The 26,101-nt window shown below is 51.0% G+C and overlaps 1 protein-coding gene across 1 annotated transcript in view; it reads left to right on the forward strand.

The window, feature by feature from the left end:
• Window positions 1-26,101, forward strand: part of tmc3 (transmembrane channel like 3) — a 93,234-nt gene that overhangs the window by 43,790 nt on the left and 23,343 nt on the right. Inside the window, exons 13-20 of the mRNA XM_043677608.2 lie at window positions 2,269-2,490; window positions 3,389-3,517; window positions 3,603-3,670; window positions 9,415-9,543; window positions 21,985-22,095; window positions 22,224-22,349; window positions 24,336-24,414; window positions 24,520-24,562. Of these exons, the coding sequence (XP_043533543.2) occupies window positions 2,269-2,490; window positions 3,389-3,517; window positions 3,603-3,670; window positions 9,415-9,543; window positions 21,985-22,095; window positions 22,224-22,349; window positions 24,336-24,414; window positions 24,520-24,562 (907 nt within the window). The remainder of the gene's footprint in view (window positions 1-2,268; window positions 2,491-3,388; window positions 3,518-3,602; window positions 3,671-9,414; window positions 9,544-21,984; window positions 22,096-22,223; window positions 22,350-24,335; window positions 24,415-24,519; window positions 24,563-26,101) is intronic.

Below are 26,101 nucleotides of genomic sequence, written 5' to 3' on the forward strand. Positions count from 1 at the left end.
TCTCCCCACTCAGCTCCTCACTCTCCCCGCTCCCTCTCAGCTCCTCACTTTTCCCGCTCCTTCTCAGCTCCTCACTCTCCCCGCTCCCTCTCAGCTCCTCACTCTCCCTCTCAGCTCCTCAATCTCCCCACTCGCTCTCAGCTCCTCACTCTCCCCGCTCCCTCTCAGCTCCTCACTCTCCCCGCTCCCTCTCAGCTCCTCACTCTCCCCCTCAGCTCCTCAATCTCCCCACTCCCTCTCAGCTCCTCAATCTCCCCACTCCCTCTCAGCTCCTCACTCTCCCCGCTCCCTCTCAGCTCCTCACTCTCCCCGCTCCCTCTCAGCTCCTCACTCTCCCCCTCAGCTCCTCAATCTCCCCACTCCCTCTCAGCTCCTCACTCTCCCCGCTCCCTCTCAGCTCCTCACTTTCCCCGCTCCCTCTCAGCTCCTCAATCTCCCCGCTCCCTCTCAGCTTCTCACTCTCCCTCTCAGCTCCTCACTTTCCCTCTCAGCTCCTCACTCTCCCCACTCCTGCTGCTGAAGATGAAGGCCATGTTCTTACAGGCTGTAACTTCCAGTATTATCCCTGCTTCCCCTCTGAAACAGTGGGACAACGCTGGCTGTTCTTCTATCCTCTGTTACCTCACCTGTGGCCAGAGAGGATACAAAGATGTCTGTCTGTGTTCCAGCAATTTGTTGTCTTTCCTCCCTCAATATTCTCGGATAGATCCCGTCAGGACTTAGCTACTTTGATTCGTTGTAAGATGCACAACACCACTTCCTTTTTGCTAACAACTTGGCTTTGAAATTTGACACTCCCTTCCCTGAGATCATTGTCCACCAATTCCTTGCCTTTGATGAGCTACCAGAGTGGGGATGCCCGTGATAAACACAGCAGGCCAGGCAGCAAGAGATTCGATGTTTCAGGCTTCACTCTTTCCAGGGTGTTGCATGTCTGAAATGAGCTGCCGGAGGAAGTGGTGCAGGCTGATACAATTACAACATTTAAAAGCTGTCTGGCTGGGTATATGTTAGGAAGGGTTTCAAGGGGAATGGCCCACGCCCTGGTAAATGGATCTCGATTAGTTTTGGATATCTGGTTGGACTCTGAATGAGTTGGACCGAAGGGTGTGTTGCCATTCTGTCCATCTCTATGACTCCATCACCGACGCCATGTATTTGTTTCGGACCTCAATCTTATTATCCAGGAGAGGGTCACGTCTTGCTTCCCTGGTAGGTATATCTCCATTTTAATAAACAAAAAATTTCTCGAACGCATTTAACAAATTCCTCCCCATTCAAGCTCTTAATACTGTCGCAGCCCCAGTCAATGTTTGGAAAGTTAAAATGTCCTGCTTTTACAACCCAACTGTTAGAGCTACCCAAGATCTCCCAACATATTTGCTCCTCACTTTCCCACTGACCATGAGGGGACCTATAGTACAATCCCATTAAGGTGACCATCCCCTTCCTGTTTCTCAGTTCCACCCATACAGTTTCACTGGACATTCCCCCAGGAATATCCTCTCTGAGGATAGCAGCAATGTCGGTGGCTCAGTGGTTAGCAACTGCTGCCTCACAGCACCAGGGTCCCAGGTTCGATTCCAGCCTCGGGGCGACTGTCTGTGTGGAATTTGCACATTCTCCCCGTGTCTGCGTGGGTTTCCTCCGGGTGCTCCGGTTTCCTCCCACAATGGAGAAAGTGAGGGCTGGAGATCAGAGCTGAAAATGTGTTGCTGGAAAAGTGCAGCAGGTCAGGCAGCATCCAAGGAGCAGGAGAATTGACGTTTCGAGCATGAGCCCTTCCTCCCAGAATCCAAAGATGTGCAGGTCAGGTGAATTGGCCATGCTAAATTGCCCGGAGTGTTAGGTGCATTAGTCAGTGGGAGATGGGTCTGAGTGGGTTACTCTTTGGAGGGCCAGTGTGGACTGGTTGGGCCGAAGGGCCTGTTTCCACACTGCAGGGAATCTAATGTATACCCGAATCAAAAATGCCTCTTCCGCCTCCTAGTGGTTGCTATTTGTGGAAGTTTGCTGTATGCTTATTTCTCAGTTACAACACTGACTACACTTTCAAAGCACAGTGGCCATAAAATGCATTGAGACAACATGTCGTTGCAGTGTGAATGCATATTCTTTTGCCTGTTTTAAAATTTGTCCAAAATCTAAAGTGAAAGCAAATCTGACAGATTGTGAACTGTGTGAATAGAAATTAAATGGAAGGAATGGAGCAAAATATTTCTCCAAGATTACCGAATCTTCCTGTTGGAACTGAACCATTTGCTGCAGGATAATTCCAATGATACGGGGACAGCGTTTTTAGCAACCAGAGCTCTCCCTGAGGAAGAGAGCCTCTCGACCATCGTCCCTGAGATTAGACTGAGGCAGAACAGCTCCTTCGGTTCAGAGGACAACAAAACGAAACCACTCATCAAGTATAACAGGACGGCTCTGTTTGATTACAACATATTGTCACAGCAGGATCAATGTTGGGAAACCTACGTTGGGCAGGTTTGTGACTGGACATTCCCAGTAACTTTACAGTTTTCCATGCGTCCGTGGAAGCCTTATCATGTGACCTCCTAAACCACAAACTGCTCCTCTTGCACATTCCCAACAGTGCTGTGCATCTGCTTGCCTCCTTTCCCCAGCTCTCCCCCCCCCCCCCCCATTCTCCTGCCTTTTCTCTGTGCCTGTTTTTTTGTTTAAATAATTATTCCATGCCCTTTTGAGTTACTCCGTTGACTGTGCTGCCAGTATATGGCAGGGTGACTCAGTGGTTAGCACCGCTGTCTCACAGCACCAGAGACTCTGGTTCGATTCCAGCCTCGGGCGACTGTCCGTGTGGAGTTTGTGCATTGTCCCCGTGTCTGTGTGGGTTTCCTCCGGGTGCTCCGGTTTCACAATCCAGAAGATGTGCAGCTTAGGTGAATTGTCCATGCTAAATTGTCCGTAATGTTCGGGGATGTGTAGGTTAGATGCATTAGTCGGGGGTAAATGTAGAGTGATAGGCTAGGAGAATGGGATAGTCTTCACAAGGCCAGTGTGGACTTGTTGGACCAAATGGCCTGTTTGCACGCTTTAGGGATTCTGTACCCATAGGCAGTGCACTGCAGTTTTGATGCAGCCACATTTGCTCCACACTGAGACTGTCTGCCTGAACTGGGGCTCGAACCCTATACTCTCTGATTCCAAACTGAACAGGGCTAACCATAAGAAGAAGGCACAATCCATTACTCATTGAAAAGCTCATTTAATTGGCTACATGCTGAGCATTCTAAATAATAAACTCTGTCACACAACAATAAAACCATTCATAATTCATTTAATCCTAATAGCAAGCTATTCCTAAATACCCATTGTTCATATGTTCAGCACAAGTCAACTAATCAGCTGTTTCTGTCTTCAGGAGATGCTGAAGCTGTCTATTATCGATATGCTTTTTACTGTGGGTAGCATCTTACTCATTGACTTCATTCGAGGGCTGTTTGTGCGATTCCTGAGTGATTGTTGGTGCTGGGATCTAGAGAGTAAATTTGTGAGTATTGTGCAGATTTGAACATTGTACCATCTTCACCACTTATCGCATCATGTTCTCACTTTGCATTTCAAATCTCTTGCAGCCTGAGTACGGAGAATTCAAGATTGCTGAGAATGTTTTACATCTGATATATAATCAGGGAATGATATGGTACGTAGCAAAAACATATGAGAGGGTGATCTGTTCCTCGTGGGCCCTTGGGACAAACCAATTGCATTGAAACCAAAACATAAGAAAAACAGATGACCTTTCAACCCCATAAATCTACTCCACTGTTCAGTTAAATCCTGACTGGTCTATGTCCAAAATGCTGGGAGGTTCAGTCCTATTAATGTAAATGCAAACAACAAAATTGTAAATATTATGAGGAAAAGGTTGATAAGATCAGAGTTTAGTGCAGTTCCCACTAAACCACGGATTGGTTGGAACACTGAAGCAGTCCATTCGGCACATTGTATCTGTGGTGGCCCTCTGAAGCAGCAGCTTATCTCCTGCCACTGCCCTACCTTTGTCCCGTAGCACCTCACGGTTTGTCTTTTCAAATAACTATCCAATTTCCTTTCTGAAAATCGCAATTGACCACACTCTTGGACCACACTCTAATCACTCATTTCATGAAAATGTTTCTTCCCCTCATGTCACTATTTCTTCTTGAGGCGATTTACCTTGTATCTGGTCCGCAATCCTTCCATCGGTGAGGACAGATTCTCCTGTTTTACCCTGCCGAGACCCCTCGATGTTTTGAATGCATCCATCACGTTTCTTCTCAACCACTTCTTCTCAAAGAGCTGTCTCCAATCTATCTCCTAACTGAGGTTCCTCAACCCTGGAATTATTCTCCTTTCCTGCACTTTTCCAAGATGGCAGCGCATAGGCAGCATTCGGGCTTTTGGGGCCCATCCACTCCAGATGGTCACTTCCTCCTTTCTTCCTTAACCCTTTTTGTCTGTCTTTTTGTTCATTTGTCTTCCTGTCAGTAGCGGTGGAGGGGGTGATCTCACTGAGGTGGGCAGCCTGAGAGGGATTCTTGACAAGATGGCTGCCTGGCGTTGGAGCCAAGCCTAGTTTGGTGGGCGGCAATTGTAGTGGAGCTGGGGACTCCTGGTTGTGGTTGGCCCGGAGCTGGGGACCCCCGGTTGTGGTGGACCCGGAGCAGGGACCCCCGGTTGTGGTGGACCCGGAGCAGGGACCCCCGGTTGTGGTTGGCCCGGAGCAGGAACTGCTGGTTGTGGAGGGCCCAGAGCGGGGACTCCTGGTTGTGGTGGGCCCGGAGCAGGGACTCCTGGTTGTGGTGGGCCCAGAGCTGGGGACTCCAGGTTGTGGTGGGCCCAGAGCTGGGGACTCCTGGTTGTGGTGGGCCCGGAGCAGGGGACTCCTGGTTGTGGTGGGCCCGGAGCTGGGGACTCCTAGTTGTGGTGGGCCCGGAGCTGGGGACTCCTGGTTGTGGTGGGCCCGGAGCTGGGGACTCCTGGTTGTGGTGGGCCCGGAGCTGGGGACTCCTAGTTGTGGTGGGACCGGAGCTGGGGGATTCTGGTTGTGGTGGGCCCGGAGCTGGGGACCCCCGGTTATGGTGGACCCGGAGCAGGGACCGCGGTTGTGGTTGGCCCGGAGCAGGAACTGCTGGTTGTGGAGGGCCCAGAGCGGGGACTCCAGGTTGTGGTGGGCCCGGAGCTGGGGACTCCTGGTTGTGGTGGGCCCGGAGCAGGGGACTCCTGGTTGTGGTGGGCCCGGAGCTGGGGACTCCTGATTATGGTGGGCCCGGAGCGGGGACTCCTGGTTGTGGTGGGCCCGGAGCTGGGGACTCCTGGTTGTGGTGGGCCCGGAGCAGGGGACTCCTGGTTGTGGTGGGCCCGGAGCTGGGGACTCCTAGTTGTGGTGGGCCCGGAGCAGGGGACTCCTGATTATGGTGGGCCCGGAGCTGGGGACCCCCGGTTGTGGTGGGCCCGGAGCTGGGACTCCTGGTTGTGGTGGGCCCGGAGCTGGGACTCCTGGTTGTGGTTGGCCCGGAGCTGGGGACTCCTGGTCCTGGTGGGCCCGGAGCTGGGGACTCCTGGTTGTGGTGAGCTCGGAGTTGGGACTCCTGGTTGTGGTGGGCCCGGAGCTGGGACTCCAGGTTGTGGTGGGCCCGGAGCTGGGGACTCCTGGTTGTGGTGGGCCCGGAGCTGGGGACTCCTGGTTGTGGTGGGCCCGGAGCTGGGGACTCCTGGTTGTGGTGGGCCCGGAGCTGGGGACTCCTGGTTGTGGTGGGCCCGGAGCTGGGGACTCCTGGTTGTGGTGGGCCTGGTGCAGAGGACTCCTGGTTGTGGTGGGCCCGGAGCTGGGGACTCCTGGCTGTGGTAGGCCCGGAGCAGGGACTGCTGGTTGTGGTGGGTCCGGAGCAGGGACTCCCTGTTGTAGTGGGCGCGGAGCTGGGGACTCCTAGTTCTGTTGGGGCCAGACTGGGGACATCTGGTTGTGGTGGGCCCGGAGCGGGGACGTCTGGTTGTGGTGGGCCCCGAGCAGGGACTCCAGGTTGTGGTGGGCCCGGAGCGGGGACCCCCGGTTGTGGTGGGCCCGGAGCAGGGACTCCTGGTTGTGGTGGGCCCCGAGCAGGGACTCCAGGTTGTGGTGGGCCCGGAGCTGGGGACTCCTGATTGTGGTGGGCCCGGAGCTGGGGACTCCTGGTTGTGGTGGGCCCGGAGCTGGGGACTCCTGGTTGTGGTGGGCCCGGTGCAGAGGACTCCTGGTTCTGGTGGGCCCGGAGCTGGGGACTGCTGGTTGTGGTGGGCCCTGAGCTGGGGACTGCTGGTTGTGGTGGGCCCGGAGCAGGGACTGCTGGTTGTGTTGGGCCTGGAGCTGGGGACTCCTGGTTGTGGTGGGCCCGGAGCTGGGGACTCCTGGTTGTGGTGGGCCCGGAGCTGGGGACTCCTGGTTGTGGTGGGCCCGGAGCTGGGGACTCCTGGTTGTGGTGGGCCCGGAGCTGGGGACTCCTGGTTGTGGTGGACCCGGAGCTGGGGACTCCTGGTTGTGGTGGGCCCGGAGCTGGGGACTCCTGGTTGTGGTGGACCCGGAGCTGGGGACTCCTGGTTGTGGTGGGCCCGGAGCTGGGGACTCCTGGTTGTGGTGGACCCGGAGCTGGGGACCCCTGGTTGTGGTGGGCCCAGAGCTCGCGACTCCTGGTTGTGGTGGGCCCGGAGCTGGGATTCCTGGTTGTGGTGGGCCCAGAGCTGGGGATTCCTGGTTGTGGTGGGCCCAGAGCTGGGGATTCCTGGTTGTGGTGGGCCCAGAGCTGGGGACTCCTGGTTGTGGTGGGCCCAGAGCTGGGGACTCCTGGTTGTGGTGGGCCCAGAGCTGGGGACTCCTGGTTGTGGTGGGCCCAGAGCTGGGGACTCCTGGTTGTGGTGGGCCCGGAGCTGGGACTCCTGGTTGTGGTGGGCCCAGAGCTGGGGACTCCTGGTTGTGGTGGGCCCAGAGCTGGGGACTCCTGGTTGTGGTGGGCCCAGAGCTGGGGACTCCTGGTTGTGGTGGGCCCAGAGCTGGGGACTCCTGGTTGTGGTGGGCCCAGAGCTGGGGACTCCTGGTTGTGGTGGGCCCAGAGCTGGGGACTCCTGGTTGTGGTGGGCCCAGAGCTGGGGACTCCTGGTTGTGGTGGGCCCAGAGCTGGGGACTCCTGGTTGTGGTGGGCCCAGAGCTGGGGACTCCTGGTTGTGGTGGGCCCAGAGCTGGGGACTCCTGGTTGTGGTGGGCCCAGAGCTGGGGACTCCTGGTTGTGGTGGGCCCAGAGCTGGGGACTCCTGGTTGTGGTGGGCCCAGAGCTGGGGACTCCTGGTTGTGGTGGGCCCAGAGCTGGGGACTCCTGGTTGTGGTGGGCCCAGAGCTGGGGACTCCTGGTTGTGGTGGGCCCAGAGCTGGGGACTCCTGGTTGTGGTGGGCCCAGAGCTGGGGACTCCTGGTTGTGGTGGGCCCAGAGCTGGGGACTCCTGGTTGTGGTGGGCCCAGAGCTGGGGACTCCTGGTTGTGGTGGGCCCGGAGCTGGGGACTCCTGGTTGTGGTGGGCCCGGAGCTGGGGACTCCTGGTTGTGGTGGACCCGGAGCTGGGGACTCCTGGTTGTGGTGGGCCCATCAGTGAAGAATGGCAGCTCCAATGTTGGTGGGTGCACCACAGGTGGCAGAGTGGGTATCGCTGTCTGCTCGCTCGGGCCTGTGGACCCATGGTGGAGGTGGCAGAGTGAAGATGGACTTTCTTTCAACTTTGCCTTTTTGTTCTTGAAGCATTCAAATGGCGCTGGATTGCAGCAACAGCTGAAGCTGCTCCTTGTGTTTTACACAAGTGACAATGAATCCTCGTTCATTCATTCACTCTCTCTAACGGCTTTCACATCCCTCCAAATGTACAGTGACCAGAACTGTGAATGTGCTTCAGTTGAGGCCAGGCCAGTGTTTTACACAAGTTTCTAATAACTTCCTTGCTTGTGTACTCTTAATATGCAACTAAGGAACATGAATGGGCCACTTGGCCCATCAAGCCTGCTCTGATATTCCAGCAATGGAGTACGCAGCATCTGGCCTCCTGTGCTGGGCATCATCCATTCCATCTGCTTTTCTGTTTTTTCATTTTTTTCTCGTTTTTGCTTCTGTTTACCCCTCTGGAGAGAGCTCCCTCATAGCAGCATCGGCATAATTGAGGAAGGCAGTACGAAGGTGGCGTCATCACAATGCAGAGCATGGCAGTGGCTGGTGTGCACAGGTAGTGGACTCTCTTTCAGTTATATCTTTTTTGTATTTTAAATTTATTCTTAAACTTTTCAAAGTGGCACTGGAATCGTGGCGACAGTGGGAGCCTTTCACTGTATTACACTGTATTTATAAAATCCATACTGTAGGGTATCTATCTACTATCTAAAATACACGTGACAATAAAAGCATCCACTTGTTCATTCATTCAATAAGCTGATCTGATTGTAACCTCAGCTTTCCATTCCTGCATATCCCAGATAATCTTTCATCCCCTTGGTCATCAAGAACCTACGAATGTAATGGGTTTTGTGCTTGGGTCATTTAGGTTTGTGTGTGATGGCTTTGTCCAAGGCATCTCTTTTTGTTAAGAATTCACATCCGAAGATGGGTTCAACAGCTCCATCTGGTGACATTTGTTCCCATCTCACGGTCTCTTGACCCTGCAGCAGCAACTGACAAATGCACCTCTGACAAATGTTAGAATTACTCCAAAACTGCGCAGATGATGAAGCCATGTCACATTACTGAGATGGTTATCAGATTTTGCCACTACCCACTTTCGAAAAGAAAAATCAGTAACAATTTGAAATTTGAGCAGATATGTGACCATTATCTCGGCACCTTTTTTGTGGCCCTATATTAAATATTACAAAAGACTGGAATCAGGTCAGTATGGAGAAACCGGATTGGTTCAATAGAATATTGGGAGCACAGATACAGGATTAAATGCTAGAAATGTAGGACAGAAGAAACACATTCACTACAGAGAGAGTCTGTGGGATATTTTTCAGGGTTAGTGGTTGAGAAAGAAACGAAATCAACATTGAAGTTTAGGTATAATGGATGGAGGAAAAAGGGGTGAAAGATATGTGCAAAACAGGACAGCATAGTGTGATTAAGATGAAATGAGTGGTGTGTTCCTGCTTTGTACCTTCTGTGTAATAAAACATTCCAGTTGACACTCTCAACTAAAAATGTATGCCGTTGGAAATAAGCAGCAGTTCAGTCAATATCTGGGAAAAGGGACGCCTAGTTAATATTTAAGATGTAGGGTCTTCTGAAAGATTTTGATAACCCAATGTAGTTTCTTCCTCCTCAGATACTGACTGTCCTACTGGACATTGCCAGCACATTTTTACCTCAGATTTCCAGCTTTTCTTATTTCCTTCAATCTTTAGGATGGGTGCTTTCTTCTCCCCGTGTCTCCCAGCATTCAATGTTCTCAAACTGATTGGCCTCATGTATTTAAGGAGCTGGGCAGTCTTGACCTGTAATGTTCCACATCAGCAGGTCTTCCGTGCTTCAAGGTCAGTGCACTGTATAAACCCTGTGTTCATGAGGCGCGAATTTGTAATGAACATTATTACTTACCTTTTAATTGGGTTAAATATTGAGGTATCAAGAAATCATTAGCTTAATTAGCTCAGTAAAATGCTGCTGATACTTTGTGATCAATCATGTTCCAACTGATGTATGTTTGTTGCATTAAACACCACTGTTAAAATAATATCCTAATTACATCATTCCCTCATTTCCACGTAATTACTGTAGAAGCTTCAGAACTCTGTTCCTCGTTCACTTGATCAGAAGATTATGAACATGCTCGCTTAATTCAATTCATTTGGGTGTTTATAACTTCCATTTATCTTCTAAGAGTTTTGGAGCTGAGTTCGATATTTGAAGATGTATAATTCCCTGATTCCACAGTCCAGCAGTGAGACTATTTATACAGGGCTTAGATTAATGACCTAATTATAATGCTGTGAGCCTAACTCCCTTAGAGCAATGAATCCTTCGGAACTGATCTTGTTTAGAAGTCATCTTGACAAAGGATGAATCGACAGTGAATAGAGGAAGATGTACACCTCAGAGGTAAAAGGTTTTTAGTTTAGAAAGGCAACATGAGGCCATTAGAGAGATCCAGAGTATTGCTCCCTCCGTGAACGGGAATGGGGATTGCAGGGAGAATGAGCTGCCTGACCGCAGCACCATGGTGCAGGGAGCTATCCAAGTGGAGGGAAAATGTTGTTGTAGTTGGGGGACAGTATAGTTAGAGGCACAGACACCGTTCTCTGTGACCAGGATCGAGAGTCCCGCAAGTTGTGTTGACAACCTACTGGTCGGATTCGGGGTGTCTCATCTGGGCTGCAGAGGAACTTGGAGTGGGAGGGTAAAGACGCAGTGCTCATGGTCCACATGGGTACCAACAAGGTAGATAAAACCCGGGCAGAGGGTCTGCCAACAGCTAGGAGCTAAATTAAAAAGCACAACCAAAAAGTTAATGATCTCTGGATTACTACCTAAACCACAAGCTAATTGGTGCTGGGACCAGAATCCTAGCGATTTGCATGACTAGGACTGCAGATAGGCTTTAACTTAAATGGGGTGGGGTTCAGTTGGAGGGGAAATTAGAAAACCCACATTGAAGGAGGAGGTAAGAGTGCAGGTTAGCGATGTGGCACACGGTTACCAGACAATAAAGGGAAGGGATGGATCAGGTGAACGCCTATGCACCAAGGAATTATAAAAGAGTAGGAAAACTTACCTGTAGAACAAACTTAAAAGCTTTGTATCTAAATGCACAAAGCATTCTAACAAAATTAATGAGTTAATGGCAGAAATAGAAAACAAAAGGGTATGATTTGGTAGCGATTATTGTGGCACGGTGACAAGGAGACCAGGTTCAGGAATTGAGTATCCGAGGGTCCTCAGCATTTCGGAAACATAGACTGAAAGGAAACGGAGGTGGTGTGGCCCTGCTGGTGAAGGAAGGGATCAGCGCTGTAATGAGAAATGAGATAAGCATTTGGCGGATAGGATCAAGGATAACCCCAAGGCATTTTATGCGTATGTAAGAAACATGAGAATGACGAGAACGAGAGTAGGTCCGATCAAGGACAGTAGTGGGAGACTGTGTATTGAGTCGGAAGAGATAGGAGAGGTCTTGAATGAGTACTTTTCTTCAGTATTTACAAACGAGAGGGACCATATTGTTGAAGAGGAGAGTGTGAAACGGACTGGTAAGCTAGAGGAGATACTTGTTAGGAAGGAAGATGTGTTGGACATTTTGAATAACTTGAGGATAGACAAGTCCCCCGGGCCTGACGGGATATATCCTAGGATTATGTGGGAAGCGAGATGAAATTGCAGAACCGTTGGCAATGATCTTTTTGTCTTCACTGTCAACGGGGGTGGTACCAGGGGACTGGAGAGTGGCGAATGTTGTGCCCCTGTTCAAAAAAGGGAATAGGGATAACCCCAGGAATTACAGGCCAGTTAGTCTTACTTGGGTGGTAGGCAAAGTAATGGAAAGGGTACTGAGGGATAGGATTTATGAGTATCTGGAAAGACACTGCTTGATTAGGGACAGCCAGCACGGATTTGTGAGGGATAGGTCTTGCCTTACAAGTCTTATTGAATTCTTTGAGGAGGTGACCAAGCATGTGGATGAGGGTAGAGCAGTGGATGTAGTTTACATGGGTTTTAGTAAGGCATTTGATAAGGTTCCCCATGGTAAGCTTATGCGGAAAGTCAGGAGGCATGGAATAGAGGGAAATTTGGCCAGTTGGATAGAAAACTGGCTAACCGGTCGAAGTCAGAGAGTGGTGGTAGATGGTAAATATTCAGCCTGGAGCCCAGTTACAAGTGGAGTTCCGCAGGGATCAGTTCTGGGTCCTCTGCTGTTTGTAATTTTTATTAATGACTTGGAAGAGGGAGTCGAAGGGTAAATTTGCAGATGATACGAAGATTGGTGGAGTTGTGGATAGTGAGGAGGGCTGTTGTTGGCTGTAAAGGAACTTCGATATGATGCAGAGCTGGGCTGAGGAGTGGCAGATGGAGTTCAACCCTGTCAAATGTGAGGTTGTCCATTTTGGAAGGACAAATAAGAATGCGGAATACAGGATTAACGGTAGGGTTCTTAGTGAGGTGGAGGAACAGAGGGATCTTGGGGTCTATGTTCATAGATCTTTGAAAGTTGCCACTCAGGTGGATAGAGCTTGTAAGAAGGCCTATGGTGTATTAGCATTCATTAGCAGAGGGATTGAATTCAAGAGTCGTGAGGTGATGTTGGAGCTGTACAGGACCTTGGTTAGGCCACATTTGGAGTACTGTGTGCAGTTCTGGTCGCCTCACTTTAGGAAAGATGTGGAAGCTTTGGAGAGGGTGCAGAGAAGATTTACCAGGATGTTGCCTGGAATGGAGAATAGGTCGTACGAGGGTAGGTTGAGAGTGCTAGGCCTTTTCTCATTGGAATGGCGAAGGATGAGGGGTGACTTGATAGAGGTTTATAAGATGATCAGAGGAATAGCTAGAGTAGACAGTCAGAAACTTTTTCCCCGGGTACAACAGAGTGTTACAAGGGGACATAAATTTAAGGTGAAGGGTGGAAGGTATAGGGGAGATGTCAGGGGTGGGTTCTTTACCCAGAGAGTGGTGGGGGCATGGAATGCGCTGCCTGTGGGAGTGGCAGAGTCAGAATCATTGGTGGCCTTTAAGTGGCAATTGGATAGGTACATGGATGGGTGCTTAAGCTAGGACAAATGTTCGGCACAACATCGTGGGCCGAAGGGCCTGTTCTGTGCTGTATTGTTCTATGTTCTATGTTCGATGTTCTAAGCATGGGAGATCAAGATGTGGAATCAGTCTGGGTAGAAATAAGGAATAACAAAGAGAAGAAGTACTTGGTAGGAGTAATCTATAGGTCCCCAAACAGTAGGTCCACAGTGGGACATAGTATAAACCAGGAAAGAAAGATACAGCAATAATCATGGGTGATTTTAACAGGCACTTAGATTGGAGGGATCAAATTGGCCAGGGTGGCCTGGAGGCAGAGTTCATTGAATGTATTAGAGATTGTTTCTTGGAGCAGTATGTTGTGGAACTGACGAGGGAGCAGGCTATTCTGGATTTGGTATTGTGTAGTAAGGAGAGATTAACTGATGACGTTATAGTTAAGGGTCCTCTAGGGAGTAGTGACCATAGTATGGTAGAATTCAAAATTCAGTTTGGTGGTGAGAAAGTGGAGTCCCACAGTAGTGTTCTGGAATTAAACAAGGGAAATTACATAGGCATGAGGTCAGATTTGGCCCAAGTAGATTGGGCAGGAAGGCGAAATGGTAAGACAGCGGATGGGCAGTGGCAGTTGTTTAAGGAGCTACTCAATTCCTCACAACTAAAATATATCCCAATGAGGAAGAAAGATGGTTAAGTGGGGAGGGGGTAAAAATCATCCATGGTGAAACATTGAGGTCAAGGACAATGTGAAGTCAAAAGCTGATGTGAACCATATTGCAAGGGCCAGTGGCAGGCTGGAAGATTGGGAAACTTTCGAACATAAACAATAAATAAAAAATAAAAAGCGCTAAGGTAAGTTACAAAAGAAAACCAACAGAAAATATCAAAAATGATAGCAAAAGCTTTTATAGGTATATAAAAGGGAAGAGAATCGCTAAGGTGAATGTAGCTCCGTTGGAAGATGAATCCGGAGAGTTAATAGTAGGGAACACTGACCTGGCAGAGATGTTAAATCAATACTTTACCTCAGTTTTCACCGGTGGAACTCCTGTTCAAACAGGCAAATCATTAGGCAGTAGAAAGGATCAACAATCAACATCGATAGGGAAAAGGTATTCAGCAAACTATTAGAATTGAAGGCAGACAAGTCCCTTGCAGTGATAGCCTACATCCGAGGGTGTTGAAGGAAGTAGCAGTGGAGGTAGTGGATCCATTGGTTACAATATTCCAAAATTCCTTGGACATAGAAAAGGTTCCATGGATTTGAAAATGCTAACGTAGCACCCTTATTCAAAAAGGGAGGGAGGCAATAAGTGGGAAATTACAGAGAAGTTAGTTTAACATCTGGTGTTGGGGAAGTGTTAGAATCAATTATCGAAGATGTGATATCCATCAGAGTCAGCCTGGTTTTATGAAGGGCAAATCATGTTTGACTAAATTGCGGGAGTTCTTCAAAGATGTAACAAGCAAAGTGGATAATGGGGATCCTGTAGATGTGATATATCTGGCCTTCCAGAAGCTGTTTGATAAGGTGCTGCACAAAAGGTTAAAGGGATTAGGGGTAATTTATTAGCTTGGATAGGTGACTGGCTGATGGACAAAAGAGAGAGACTCAGGGTAAATGTTTTTTTTTCTTGATGACAAGAAGTAACTATTGGGGTACCACAGGGTTCAGTCTTTGGGCCCCAGCTATTTACAATCTACATTAACAACATGGATATAGGGATGGGAGGCTCTGAAGCCACATTTGCAGATGGCTCAAAAATAAGCAGGATGGTAAACTGCAGTGAGGGAATAAGATCCTTGTGAACGGGATCGGCGGGCAGTATTTCATTCGGATAATCGATTATTCGGTTAATCAATTAAATGCCTTTGCTCTGGGGCTCGGAGTTTTTAAAGTCTGCTCCCCGTTCAGGAGACTAGCAGCAGCACACAACGCGCAAGACCCCACCCCCAAGAGCACCCCCGAAACCCATCTCTTGCCCGCAACCCGCCCCCCCAGCCTCCGTTTCCGTACCCCCACAACCCTGTCCTCCAAACTCCATCCAACTCCACCCACAATCCCGTCATCTAACCCTGCCCCCCCCCCACCCACAACTCCATCCAACACCGATCCCAGCCCCATCCAACCCAACACCCTGCCCCAATCCGATTCAACACTGCACCCCAAACCCAACACACAGCGCGTGAACCACTGCCCCCAACCGCCCCCAGAACCCAGGCAAACACCACCCCCCGCCCCCAGAACCCAGGCAAACACCACCCCCCGCCCCCAGAACCCAGGCAAACACCACCCCCTGCCCCCAGAACCCAGGCAAACACCGCCCCCCTGCCCCCAGAACCCAGGCAAACACCACCCCCTGCCCCCAGAACCCAGGCAAACACCACCCCCCGCCCCCAGAACCCAGGCAAACACCACCCCCTGCCCCCAGAACCCAGGCAAACACCACCCCCCGCCCCCAGAACCCAGGCAAACACCACCCCCTGCCCCCAGAACCTAGTCCAACACCACCCCCCGCCCCCAGAACCTAGTCCAACACCACCCCCCCGCCCCCAGAACCCAGGCAAACACCACCCCCTGCCCCCAGAACCTAGTCCAACACCACCCCCCGCCCCCAGAACCCAGGCAAACACCACCCCCCGCCCCCAGAACCCAGGCAAACACCACCCCCTGCCCCCAGAACCTAGTCCAACACCACCCCCTGCCCCCAGAACCCTGTCCAACACCACCCCCTGCCCCCAGAACCCAGGCAAACACCACCCCCCGCCCCCAGAACCCAGGCAAACACCACCCCCTGCCCCCAGAACCTAGTCCAACACCACCCCCTGCCCCCAGAACCCTGTCCAACACCACCCCCTGCCCCCAGAACCCAGGCAAACACCACCCCCCGCCCCCAGAACCCAGGCAAACACCACCCCCCGCCCCCAGAACCCAGGCAAACACCACCCCCTGCCCCCAGAACCCAGGCAAACACCACCCCCCCACCCCAGAACCCTGTCCAACGCCACCCCCCCACCCCCAGAACCCTGTCCAATGCCAGCCCCCCCGCCCCCAGAACCCAGGCAAACACCACCCCCTGCCCCCAGAACCTAGTCCAACACCACCCCCTGCCCCCAGAACCTAGTCCAACACCACCCCTTGCCCCCAGAACCCAGGCAAACACCACCCCCCTGCCCCCAGAACCCAGGCAAACACCACCCCCTGCCCCCAGAACCTAGTCCAACACCACCCCCCGCCCCCAGAACCCAGGCAAACACCACCCCCCTGCCCCCAGAACCTAGTCCAACACCACCCCCTGCCCCCAGAACCTAGTCCAACACCACCCCCTGCCCCCAGAACCCAGGCAAACACCACCCCCCTGCCCCCAGAACCTAGTCCAACACCACCCCCTGCCCCCAGAACCTAGTCCAACACCACCCCCCGCCCCCAGAACCCAGGCAAACACCACCCCCCCGCCCCCAGAACCCAGGCAAACACCACCCCCCGCCCCCAGAACCTCGTCCAACACCACCCCCCGCCCCCAGAACCCAGGCAAACACCACCCCCTGCCCCCAGAACCTAGTCCAACACCACCCCCTGCCCCCAGAAACTCGTCCAACACCACCCCCCGCCCCCAGAACCCTGTCCAACGCCACCCCCTCGCGCCCAGAACCCTGTCCAATGCCACCCCCCCCAACCCCCAGAACCCTGTCCAATGCCAGCCCCCCCACCCCCAGAACCCAGTCCATCACCACCCCCCCACCCCCAGAACCCAGTCCATCACCACCCCCCCACCCCCAGAACCCAGTCCAACGCCACCCCCCACCCCCAGAAGCCTGTCCAACACCGCCCCCACCCACCCCGAGAACCCTGTCCAACACCACCCCCCGCCTGCCCCCAGAACCCTGTCCAACACCGTCCCTGACCGCCCCCAGAACCCTGTCTAACATCGCCCCCCCGCCTGCCCCCAGAACCCTGTCCAACACCGCCCCCCCGCCTGCCCCCAGAACCCTGTCCAACACCGCCCCCACGCCTGCCCCCAGAACCCTGTCCAACACCGCCCCCCCGCCTGCCCCCAGAACCCTGTCCAACACCGCCCCCCCGCCTGCCCCCAGAACCCTGTCCAACACCGCCCCCCGCCTGCCCCCAGAACCCTGTCCAACACCGCCCCCCCCGCCTGCCCCCAGAACCCTGTCCAACACCGCCCCCCCACCCGCCCCCAGAACCCTGTCCAACACCGCCCCCCCGCCTGCCCCCAGAACCCTGTCCAACACCGCCCCCCACCCACCCCCAGAACCCTGTCCAACACCGCCCCCCACCCACCCCCAGCACCCTGTCCAACACCGCCCCCCACCCACCCCCAGAACCCTGTCCAACACCGCCCCCCACCCACCCCCAGAACCCTGTCCAACACCACCCCCCACCCACCCCCAGAACCCTGTCCAACACCGCCCCCCACCCACCCCCAGAACCCTGTCCAACACCGCCCCCCACCCACCCCCAGAACCCTGTCCAACACCGCCCCCCACCCACCCCCAGAACCCTGTCCAACACCGCCCCCACCCACCCCGAGAACCCTGTCCAACACCGCCCCCCCGCCTGCCCCCAGAACCCTGTCCAACACCGCCCCCCACCCACCCCCAGAACCCTGTCCAACACCACCCCCCACCCACCCCCAGAACCCTGTCCAACACCACCCCCCACCCACCCCCAGAACCCTGTCCAACACCGCCCCCGCCCGCCCCCAGAACCCTGTCCAACACCGCCCCCCACCCACCCCCAGAACCCAGTCCAACACCACCCCCCGCCCGCCCCCAGAACCCTGTCCAACACCGCCCCCCCGCCCGGCCCAGAACCCTGTCCAACACTGTCCCCCGCCCACCCCCAGAATCCTGTCCATCAACACCCCCCGCCCACCCCCAGAACCCTGTCCAACACCATCCCCCGCCCACCCCCAGAACCCTGTCCAACACTGCCCCCAGCCCACCCCCAGAACCCTGTCGAAAACCACCCCCCCGCCCACCCCCAGAACCCTGTCCAACACTGTCCCCCGCCCACCCCCAGAATCCTGTCCATCAACACCCCCCGCCCACCCCCAGAACCCTGTCCAACACCACCCCCCGCCCACCCCCAGAACCCTGTCCAACACTGCCCCCAGCCCACCCCCAGAACCCTGTCGAAAACCACCCCCCCGCCCACCCCCAGAACCCTGTCCAACACCGCCCCCCGCCCACCCCCAGAACCCTGTCCAACACTGCCCCCCGCCTGCCCCCAGAACCCTGTCCAACACCAACCCCACCCACCCCCAGAACCCTGTCCAACACCGCCCCCCGCCCACCCCCAGAACCCTGTCCAACACCGCCCCCCGCCCACCCCCAGAAACTTGTCCAACACCGCCCCCGCCCATCCCCAGTACCCTGTCCAACACCGCCCCCCGCCCACCCCCAGAACCCTGTCCAACATCGCCCCCTGCCCACCCCCAGAACCCTGTCCAACACCGTCCCTGACCACCCCCGGGGCAGCCGGCCCATACACCAACAAGACTGCTGACCCACACAACTTTTTGCTGCAACCTTTTGCCAGATTCTACCTTTGCCCTGTCCAGGACAATGTTGGTCAGATTATCTGGGGAAGGGGGGTTTAGGGTTCACCCCTTTGTAGAACTCGAGAGAAAGTATGGGGAGAGAGAGAGGGTGGGAGGTCAGTCATTTAAAACAGTGCCTGCTGTTTAATCACTGTAAGCAAAAGACCCGATCAGTGTTGGAAACACGTCTTTGATGTAATGTTTCTATCAGGACCTCGAGATCTCCTTTGGATAATCCAATATTCGGATAATTGATATTCAGATCATCACGATGTAGGTAGGTTAGGAGAGTGGGCCAAATGTGGCAGATGGAGTTTAATGTGGATAAGTGTGAGGACATGCAGTTTGGTCGGAAAAATGGAAAGGCGATCTATTATCGAAATGGGGAGAGACTTCGGGGTGCTCTGGTGTAGAGGGATCCAACTATCCTTGTTCATGAGTCACAGAAAACTAGCACGCAGGTATGCAGACAGTAAAGAAGGCAAATGAAATGTTGGCTTTTATGGTTAAAGGAATAGAGTACAGAGGTAATATTGAAATATAAGGGAATATTGTTGCAACTATACAAGGGATTGATGAGACAGCACATGGAGTATTGTGCACAGTTTTGGTCCCCTTATTTGAGGAAAGATGTAGTGGCATTGGGGGCTGTTCAGAGGAGGGTCACTAGATTAATCCCAGAGATGAGGGGTTTGTCATATGAAGAGAGATTGAACAGTTTAGGCCAATACTCTCTGAAAGTTAGAAGAATGAGGGGAGATCAAATTGAGGCATTCAAGATGATTAAAGGTGTGGATAAAATAGACATGGAGCAGATGCTTCCGGGGCATTCCAGGACGAAGGGGCAGCAAATTTTAAACAGAGTTTAGGAGAAACAACTTCTCCCAAAGAGTTGTGAATCTGTGGAAATCACTATCCCAAAGTACAGTGGATGCCAGGACAGTGAGTTAATTTAAGGAGGGGTTAGACAGGTTTTTAATTGGTAATGGGTTGAAGGAGTATAGAGAGAAGGCAGGAAAATGGGGGTGAGGAGCATATCAGCCATGATTGAATGGCAGCGCAGACTCGATGGGCCGAATGGCCTAATTCTGCTCCTCTATCTTATGAATGTATGTGTCAGGACTGTCTTGGTGGGCCGAAGGGTCTGTTCCTGTGCTGCTCTGTTCTTTTGTTCATATTCTTTGTTGAAACCATTTGAGTGTCGAAACCAGAGGGAATGTGGTAGTGATTGGGTAGGTGACTGTGTAGAGCAGGATATTTCCACTGTTCTCTGTCACTAACAGAGAGAGTCCAAATGGTGGCGTTGTCTGCCTGATCTCAGGATGTAGAATATCTGCTCAGGGCTAGAAAGGAACTTGCAGTGGAATGGGGAGGATGCGGTGGACATGGCCCTTACAGGTTTGAATGCCACTCGGAAAGATGGCCTGTGTAGAGACTATTAGGAGGTGGCTCTAAATTAGAAAGCGCACCTCAAAGTTTACAAGGTCTGGATTCTTTTTCAACAAAACCTCTTTACCTATCCCACCAATATTTTTACTCCTGGCTCGATTCAGATTTCAATATGGAGACCCTCGATGAAGTAAGACATCGATTTGCAATCTGTTCCTGACTTTTTATCCCTTTAGCTGAGTGTAAATTGTAAAATGTAAATTGGCGTAGGCTACTAGTGAGATGAGTGCGGATTTTGAGTCTGGGGTTCATTTAGGCAAGCGGCAAGCAACCCACCACCTCACCACCCCACGCTCCCCAAGTTAATTCATGCTGGAAAGGCTCATTGACAGTCTTCCTGTCCCAATACTAAGTAAACCCCTCAAACAGGCAATTAATGCTCAATTGGCCTCTTCTCACAGTTGTTGGTATTAACCCAGCAGTAGCTGGGCCTTGTGCTGTGTGGGGAGCCTAAGGTTTGTGAGTGTCCTAACAGCAGAACAACACCACTCTCAGTCTTGATCACTCACACCCCGTGGTCCTGATCCTGTGAAGGCCCACTCTCAACTGCCTGAGTTGCATGTAGCACCAGTGTGGGTCTCTCTCACTGTCCAGATCCAAGACCCCTGTCACCTCCATAAAACTCCTCCCAAGGGATGGGAATTTAAAATCGACAATTGCCAATCTGGGATCTGAGGTAGACTAGTGAACAGAGTGAGAGGTGAAAAAGGGATACTGTGAATTGAGATTTGAAGGACAATTCGAGGTGACATCAAATTTTCAGAGTGGTCAGGAGTATATTGGAAAGGTCAAAACCAGAGATAACAAAAGTGTAGATGAAAGCTCCAGCAATGCCTTAGATTTAAAGGGTAGCTTATGTCTGTGCTCTGAGGTAAAAACAATGACTGCCGATGCTGGAAACCAGATTCTGGATTAGTGGTGCTGGAAGAGTACAGCAGTTCAAGCAGCATCCAAGGAGCAGCGACATTGACGTTTCGGGCAAAAGCCCTTCATCAGGAATAAAGGCAGAGAGCCTGAAGGGTGGAGAGATAAGCTAGAGGAGGGTGGTGGTGGGGAGAAAGTAGCATAGAGTACAATAGGTGAGTGGCGGAGGGGATGAAGGTGATAGGTCAGGGAGGAGAGGGTGGAGTGGATAGGTGGAAAAGGAGATAGGCAGGTAGGACAAGTCCGGACAAGTCATGGGGACAGTGCTGAGCTGGAAGTTTGGAACTAGGGTGAGGTGGGGGAAGGAGAAACCTCTGGGTTTGGACTCCCCCCACCCTGGAGAAAAGATCATGGCTATTCACCTTATCCATGTCCCTCATGATTTTATAAACCTCTATAAGGTCACCCCTCAGCCTCTGACCCTCCAAGGAAAATAATCCCAGCCTGTTCAACCACTCCCTATAGCTCAAATCTTCCAACCCCGGCAATATTCTTGTTAATCTTTTCTGAACCCTTTCAAGTTTAACAACATATTTCCTGTAGCAGGGAGACCAGAATTGCATGCAGTATTCCAATAATGACCTAAGCAACATCCTGTACAGCCGCAACATGACTTCCCAACTTCTATACTCAATGCACTGACCAATAAAGGCAAGCACACCAAATGCCACCTTCACTATCTCATCTCCCTGTGACTCCACTTTCGAGGGACTATGAGCCTGAATGCCAAGGTCTCTTTGTTTGACAACACTCGCCAAGACTGCCCACTCAGCGTATAGGACCTGCCCCGATTTGTCTTATCAAAATTGAACACCTCACATTAGTCTAAATTAAACTCCATTTGCCACTCCTCGGCCCGTTGGCCCATATGACCAAGGTCCCATCGTACTCTGAGACAACCTTTTTCGCTGTCCACTACACCTCCAATTTTGGTGTCACCTGCAAAGTTATGAACTATGCCTTCTACATTCACATCTAAATTATTTACATAAATGACGAAAAGCAGTGGACCCAGCACCAATCATTGCGGCACCCCACTGGTCACAGGCCTCCAGTCCAGTCCAGTCCAGTCCTCTGCCACCAGCCTCTGCCTCCTACCTTTAAGCCAATTTTGTATCCCATTGGTTAGGTCTGCCTGATCCAGAGGCACTGATTTCTCCCCCCAACTTTTTTCATTGTGTCAGTGAATTACATTCCACAGTGAGAATGGGGGCCCCATGATACTACCCAGTTTTGTAGTCAGTAATGATAAACAGCAAAAAGATCTAATGAACTGTGCATTTTCTCTCCTCCCAGATCCAACAATTTCTACCTGGCCATGACTCTGTTCATGCTTTTCCTGTGTATGCTACCAACTGTCTTTGCTATCGCGAGATATCGACCCTCTCCAAGCTGTGGGCCATTTAGGTAACAGTCTTTTGATAAAAAGGTTTTCACATAAAGGCTCTTATTTGTCAATGATAGAACAGGAAAGCCTGTTCGTTGAGAGCCATTACAGCAATGTTCGTCCTGATCTTGTTCTCCTTCTTAAACAGTGGTCAAGATAAAATTTATGACATTATATCAGAGACAATAGTCAATGATTTCCCTGCCTGGTTTAACACCATGATGAGTTATGTCACCAGCCCTGTGGTGGCTCTTCCTGCACTCCTGCTGCTTTTGTAAGTACAAACTTGGCTCTGCGAGACTATATTTATGGCTCTTACATGTCGTAAACTTTGCAATCATTATTGTCCTTTGTGTGCAAGTACAATGGGAATGGCTTACCATTAAAAAGCCCCTGGAAAGGATGAGAGGAATGAGTGAGGCACTTGTTATTTCTACCATTTGATATTTCGGCAGAGAGAGGCAGTGACAAAATTGCATTTTCTTTCGCACGTTTTGGTGTTGTGGAAATGTCATTAGACTAGTCATCCAGAACTTCAGGCTAATGATTTACCACGTGGTTGCTCAGTGGTTAGCACTGCTGCCTCACAACACCAGAGACCCGGGTTTGATTCCACCCTCAGGCAACTGTCTGTGGGGAGTTTGCACATTCTCTTTGGAAGGTGTGTGTTTCTGTCAGATGCTCCAGTTTCTTCCAACAGTCCAAAAAAAGTGTAGGCTCTGTGGATTATGCAGGGTTATAGGGATACGGTGAGATGCTCTTTGGAGGGTTGATACAGGACTCGCTGGGCCTCTTCTTGTACTGCAGGGACTCAATGATTCTGGGAACATGAGTTCAAATCCCACCATGGGAGATGGTAAAATTTGAGTCGAATAAAAATCTGAATTAAAAGGCAAATGGAATTTAATGGTGACCATACTGTTGTTAACAAAAAACTTAGGGAAGTTCCTTAGGGAAGGAAATCTGTCATTCTTACCTGACCTGGCCTATATGTAACTCTAGACCCCATAGTAATGGAATTGATTCTTTTTTTTTTATTTTAGCAGTGCCTTCCACAAAGGGCAATGCAAATCTCCTGTTCATTTTTTTTTATTTAACCCCCACACCACTGCCTAACTGCGGTAGTGTTTATTTTCTCCCCAGCACCCATGGTATGTGTGTGCAGGTGTGAGACACAAAGTGTACGAACCTTTATTCAATTTCCACCACCAGGAAGAAAGGAAACACCCGAGTGGCCAGTGACAAACACTGCCCTTCACATCAAAGGGCAGTGCTGTGTGATCAAAACAGTGAAGGGGAGGGTAGGGACTAAATCAAAATAGAGTTGGAGGGAGAAATGATGCACTCCACTCCCTGCGGCGCCCACCTCTCCCTGAATAACTCCAGGGTGTTGGTGGACACCGCGTGCTCCTTCTCCAAGGACACCTGGAAATGATCCTTAACTGTGATTCCACGGGATTGTAGAATCACAGAATCATTATAGTGCAGAACGAGGCCATTTGGCCCATCATGTTTGCCTCCACGGAATCTTTTACATCTACCTGAGAGGACAGATAGAAGCTCATCTTAATGTCTCATTTGAAAGATGGCAGTTTCGCTGGTATAGTGCTGCCTCGCTGCTGCTTGGGATTGTCAGCCCTAGACATGATTCAAGCTTTTGGAGTGGGATTGGAGAACGTTGTCCACTCCAAGTACAAAGGTTCATCGTCAGTGGTGACTGGGTGACATTGCACAATGGTGTCCAGAGATTTTGTCAGCATTACTCCACTCTGTCACTGTAACTTCATTGGTCATGCAGCATCCTTCCCGCTCAGTTACACAAACATGGTTTCCACCACAAGTTCATGTAAAAGATCCCATAAAACTATTTCAAGAAAGGGGGTTGTTCTGTTATGAGCTCAACCAACAAGCAGACTATCTGGTCACATTTACATTTCTGTTTGTGCGAACTGACTGGATCTAAATTAGTTACTCAATTTTCTGCATGACAACAATGACTGTGCTTTGAGAGTACCTTGCTGTGTCAGTGAAATGCTGCCTTCTTTCTTCTCCACTAAAACTGTCCAGTAGAAGATCTTGATGGACACAGCCAATGCTTCCTGTGACCAAAAGCTTGGTTAAATACAGCTCAGATGTACTGCAGACTGGCAGGACTAACCCTTACATAGTGTACTGATGTATGCAACATTGGAAAGATGTTATTAACATGGATATTTTCAGCTCATGTTACGTATCTGTTAACTGGGCCCTTTTCTTCTAGTATGTTGATATACTATCTCCAGTCAATTGCACGCTCACTGAAGTTTACCAATAATCAGCTCAGGATGCAGCTCCAAGTTGTACGTATCAACTTTGACCTTTTGAGACTTTCAAGATTTTGCACAGTTGTGAATCCTATTAGAACAGAGAACAGATGTCAATGTTTGTGTCTTTTCTACCTGCAGGAAAGAACAGAGGATAAAAAGAAAGTATTCCAGATGGCAGTTGGTAGGAGAATTTCTCAGTTCTTATCCAGATATCCTAAATTAATCTAGTCCCAAATGCTATGATCTGGTTAACATGGATGAGTTGGACTGAAGAGTCCGTTTCTGTGCTGTCCATCTCTATGACTCTAACAAATCTATCACTTCATGCTATTTATTAAAGGCAGCACACATTCCATTGTACAGATTCATAGAGTCATACAACATGGAAACAGACCCTTTGGTCCAATTTAGTTAGAGTGGGGCTGGAAAAGCACAGCAGGTCAAGCAGCATCCGAAGAGCAGGAGAATCGATGTTTCAGGCAAAAGCCTTTCATTATTCCAAATGTCGATTTTCCTGCTCCTTGGATGCTGCCTGACCAGCTGTGCTTTTCAAGCACCACTCTAATCTAGACTCTGACCTTCAGCATCTGCAGTCCTCACTTTTATTTTTTGGTCCAATTTGTCCGTGCTGACTGAATTTCCCAAATTAAACCCGTCCCACTTGTCTGTGATTGGCCTATATCCCTCTAAAGCTTTCCTATTTATGTACCTGTCCAAATATCTTTGAAATGGTGTAACTGTGCCTGCATCTATTGCTTTCTCTCGCACTTCATTCCACATGCAAGCCACCCTCTATGTGAAAATGTTACCCCTCAGCTGCTTTTTAAATCTTTCTCCTCTCACCTTAAAAATAGACCAGTTAGTTTTGAACTCTCCCACACTACAGAAAAGACCTTTGCTATTCCCCTTATCTATGCCCCTTGTGATTTTAAAAACTTCTACAAGTTGCAGCCTATCCAGCTTATAACTGAACCCCTCCAGTCCCTGTGTTTATATTTTCCATCAAACCTGTTATTAATGCTGAAACAATCCGATAATGTTGGAAGAACTCAGCAGGTCTGGCAGCATGTGTGGAAAGAGAAACAGAGTTAACATTTCGACTCTGGTATGACTCTCCCTCCGGACATTGGTCACTATTGTTGTGGTTCTGTTCGCCGAGCTGGGAATTTGTGTTGCAGACGTTTTGTCCCCTGTCTAGGTGACATCCTCAGTGCTTGGGAGCCTCCTGTGAAGCGCTTCTGTGGTGTTTCCTCCGGCATTTATAGTCTCTGCCGCTTCGGGTTGTCAGTTCCAGCTGTCCGTTGCAGTGGCCAGTATATTGGGTCCAGGTCGATGTGCTTATTGATTGAATCTGTGGATGAGTGCCATGCCTCTAGGAATTCCCTGGCTGTTCTCTGTTTGGCTTGTCCTATAATAGTAGTGTTGTCCCAGTCGAACTCATGTTGCTTGTCATCTGCGTGTGTGGCTACTAAGGGTAGCTGGTCGTGTCTTTTTGTGGCTAGTTGGTGTTCATGGATACGGATCATTAGCTGTCTTCCTGTTTGTCCTATGTAGTGTTTTGTGCAGTCCTTTGCAAATGCTGGAGGAAAGATCACAGAAGCTCTTCACAGGAGGCTCCCAAGCACTGAGGATGTCACCTCGACAGGGGACGAAACGTCTGCAACACAAATTCCCAGCTCGGTTAACAGAACCACAACAACGAGCACCCGAGCTACAAATC

This window comes from Chiloscyllium plagiosum, unplaced genomic scaffold (genome assembly GCF_037043375.1).
Source record: "Chiloscyllium plagiosum isolate Xiang-an unplaced genomic scaffold, Cpla_swu_hap1 HiC_scaffold_39, whole genome shotgun sequence".
NCBI lineage: Eukaryota > Metazoa > Chordata > Chondrichthyes > Orectolobiformes > Hemiscylliidae > Chiloscyllium > Chiloscyllium plagiosum.